Here is a 3,450-nt window from a genome sequence, read left to right on the forward strand (position 1 = left end):
TCTGCTGATTGGTTAGATGGTGGCTAGAAGGAGATGTCGTTCACTCCTTCAATTTATTTTCTTCCATCATGAATTGCTGAGGATTTTGGTTATTCTCTTTTTGGATTTTCATTCAAGGCTCGGCGGACTACCATACACAAACCCTCCATAAAGCTAGGATGCTCCTTTGATATCTATTAATCCAATGCCCATAAAAATCTACAAGAAATCTCCAAAATCATGCAACTAAATATTTAAAGATTTTTTAAAGATTTACATGATCGATAACTGGGCTAATAAAATTTGATGATCTGTAGCCTAAGCCTAGCAGGGTCCACAGCTCAGGTTGACTTAGCTGTGCTTAATATTAGCTTAGCTTAACTATCATCACATACTGAGAAGTGGAGCTGGACTGAAGTCAAGCAAAGCTTTAGCAGCTCAGGCTCATCTAGAGTTCTCGCCCGGAAGGCCGGCCCATTTCAGCCGGCCTCACAAGGAACCGTCCACAGGGTGAGCTCAGAACAGAACCACCTACCATAAAAAATAAAACAATTTTCCGGGAAATCCTTGTAGGGCAGCGGGTTGTAAAATATTTGCCTTCCTCGGCGCGAATCCACCGTTGCACCGCGCAATGGTTGCCTCCAGATAGATCTGTGTTAGGCGGAAGAACGAAAAGTTCAGAGTGCTTTCAGATCCGTGTATGGCGTGATCCTACACTCGACGTCCCAAGAAGATCAATCATTCTTTGTGCATAAACGACTACCCACACAAAACTACAGATGGGAAAGTGCTGAGGTATATGGGAAGCAAAAGGATCCAACGCGATCACGCGCTATCACCATAAATAATTCGTCTCCTGGGTGATCCAATCCATCCAACCCAAACGTCGTCGTCATCATCATCAATTCAAAAGCAACCACAGAAGGGAAAAAGCAGAGGAGGAGATCGGACCGAGATCGGATTGCGGAGATGGGGAAGAAGGCTTTGCTGGTGGGGTGCAACTACCCGGGGACGAAGGCGGAGTTGAAGGGTTGCATCAACGACGTGCGGCGGATGCACCGGTGCCTGGTGGAGCGCTACGGCTTCGCGGAGGAGGACATCGCCGTCCTCATCGACACCGACGAGTCCTACCCCCAGCCGACGGGAGCCAACATCCGCCGCGCCATCGCCAACCTCGTCGCCTCCGCCCGCCCCGGCGACTACCTCTTCTTCCACTACAGCGGCCACGGCACCCGCCTCCCCGCGGAGACCGGCGACGACGACGACACCGGCTACGACGAGTGCATCGTCCCTTGTGACATGAACCTTATCACCGGTCCGTCTCATCCATCTAAATTTCCTCCACCAGATCTTTTTACCCTGCTGTCTATTTCGTGATTGGAATGCTAAATTGCTTATGAGATCGTAGACGCATCGGATTCCGATCTTGGATTAGGGTTGCTATGAGAATAATCAGCCAACTTGCTAAATCCTAGGAAAATGTTACTTGTGAAAAAAGAGGATTAGGAAGTCTACCTAACAATTTATTTGGTTAAATTCTTAACATGATAAACCTCTCCATCTTTTCCTTCTTATCTTCTATCAAAATATTTATGTATGATTTGACTCACATTTCTTGACGAATCTAGGGCATTTTGTCAGCGAACCTTGCAGAAATTGGAAGACGAAACATCGATAGTAAATTAGACAAATCCATGAAAATAAATTATTTTGTCAACACCAGATCTAATTCATTTCAAAAGAATTGGGAATTATGCATCCAAATCGGAATGAGCCAATCGGATTGGAGGAGGACTTGGTTTGTTATTCTTGTAGTAATAGAATTGTATGTGTTTCTTTGTTGGTGCAGATGATGATTTCAGAGAGTTTGTTGACAAAGTCCCAGAGGGCTGTCGGATAACCATTGTGTCGGATTCCTGTCACAGTGGTGGCCTGATCGACGAATCAAAGGAGCAAATAGGTGAGAGCACTAGAAAAGGGGAAGAAAGTTCTGATTCTGGCTTTAGCTTCAAGAGCTTCTTGAAACAACAAGTCCATGAGGCCTTCGAGTCCCGTGGTATCCACATCCCTCATGAAGGCCATCACCACCACCGCCACCATGAAGCTGAGGATGATGAGGACAGACAGCACAGCCAGCACGGTCGCATAAAGAACCGATCCCTCCCTCTGTCCACGTTGATTGAGATCTTGAAGCAGAAGACAGGCAAGCAAGACATTGATGTGGGGAACATTAGGCCAACCCTGTTTGATGTCTTTGGTGAGGATGCAAGCCCTAAGGTGAAGAAGTTCATGAAGGTCATCCTGAACAAGCTCCAAAAGGGGCAAACTGGCGAAGGCGGTGGATTCATGGGCATGGTTGGCAACCTGGCACAGGAGTTTCTGAAGCATAAGCTGGAGGAGGATAATGAAGACTATGTAAAGCCAGCAATGAAGACCGAGGTCTACAGCACTCAAGAAGTTTATGCGGGACCAAATAAGCGGGGTCTTCCTGATAACGGGATTCTGATCAGTGGTTGCCAGACGGACCAGACATCAGCGGATGCGAATAGCCCAAACGGAGCTTATGGAGCTCTCAGCAACGCCATTCAGACAATACTTGCAGAGACTGATGGTGAAATTTCAAATCAGGAACTCGTTTTGAGGGCTCGGAAAATGCTGTCCAAGCAAGGATTTACGCAGCGCCCTGGTCTGTACTGCAGCGACGATCATGTTGATGCTTCCTTTGTCTGCTGATAGGGGAATGTGATACCTTGTTTCTGCAAGTAGAATGTGGAGTGTTTCTGTGGTATGGTTTGTCGAGAAATAAACTTCAATGGAAGAGGCTCTCTAAACTGGTCTTTAGATTCAGGTTTATGTCTTTCTATGTTTTGGTATGGAGAGTGTGCACTGCTTTTTCTCCTGTGCTTTGTTGGCTAATAATCATAACAGGACAGGCTCTGTAACTTGGTTTTCGGATCCAGGTGTGGAGGCATTGTGGTTTTCTACATTAAATTTCGGTTATGTTTGTCTTACTTTTAAGATGTGCTTCGGGCAGATATTCTTATGAGATACAGACCTAAAAGAAGGAAAGGATGAATGAGCAACGTGCATTTGCACAACAAACTGTGCGTATTTTTTTTCTCTGCCTTCTCCATGCGAGTCTTAGCTAGTTGATTTCTAGCCTAATACATGCAAGAGTCTTTACTAGTTTGCATGGTTAAGAAGGTTCCAAAAGGATGAAGTTGCTGCCATGAATTCTTAACGTAGATTATCTCTTTCCCAAATTCTTAATTGCTAGTATTAAGCTGCAATAAATGATAGAATGTCCATCCATAACAGACGATCATAGAATGAGACAGATCGTTGATTTTGTTCTACCGTAAGACAAGGGGTTTCTTATCGGAATTATGAATTCTAGAGTATTCTACAGTCTCACCTAAAGACTAGATCTTCTTATCAGAAATGTTGCAAACATTCTCCTCCTACTCTCTC

The 3,450-nt window shown here is 45.2% G+C and overlaps 1 protein-coding gene across 1 annotated transcript; it reads left to right on the forward strand.

Moving 5' to 3' along the window:
• The first annotated feature begins 794 nt into the window (after positions 1–794).
• Positions 795–2,990, forward strand: LOC105049031 (metacaspase-5). Its single transcript, XM_010928565.4, has 2 exons — positions 795–1,294; positions 1,829–2,990. The coding sequence occupies exons 1-2, from the start codon at positions 949–951 to the stop codon at positions 2,710–2,712; spliced, it is 1,230 nt and encodes a 409-aa protein (XP_010926867.1). The 5' UTR covers positions 795–948; the 3' UTR covers positions 2,713–2,990.
• Positions 2,991–3,450: the final 460 nt, after the last annotated feature.

The sequence above is a fragment of the Elaeis guineensis genome, chromosome 6 (assembly GCF_000442705.2).
Source record: "Elaeis guineensis isolate ETL-2024a chromosome 6, EG11, whole genome shotgun sequence".
NCBI lineage: Eukaryota > Viridiplantae > Streptophyta > Magnoliopsida > Arecales > Arecaceae > Elaeis > Elaeis guineensis.

What these genes read in the sequence shown, in the direction of transcription:
- LOC105049031 (XM_010928565.4), top strand. Translation starts at nt 949, where the DNA reads ATGGGGAAGAAGGCTTTGCTGGTGGGGTGCAACTACCCGGGGACGAAG. An exon ending in TGACATGAACCTTATCACCG is followed by an intron (nt 1,295 to 1,828) that starts GTCCGTCTCATC and finishes TTGTTGGTGCAG; the next exon opens with ATGATGATTTCAGAGAGTTT.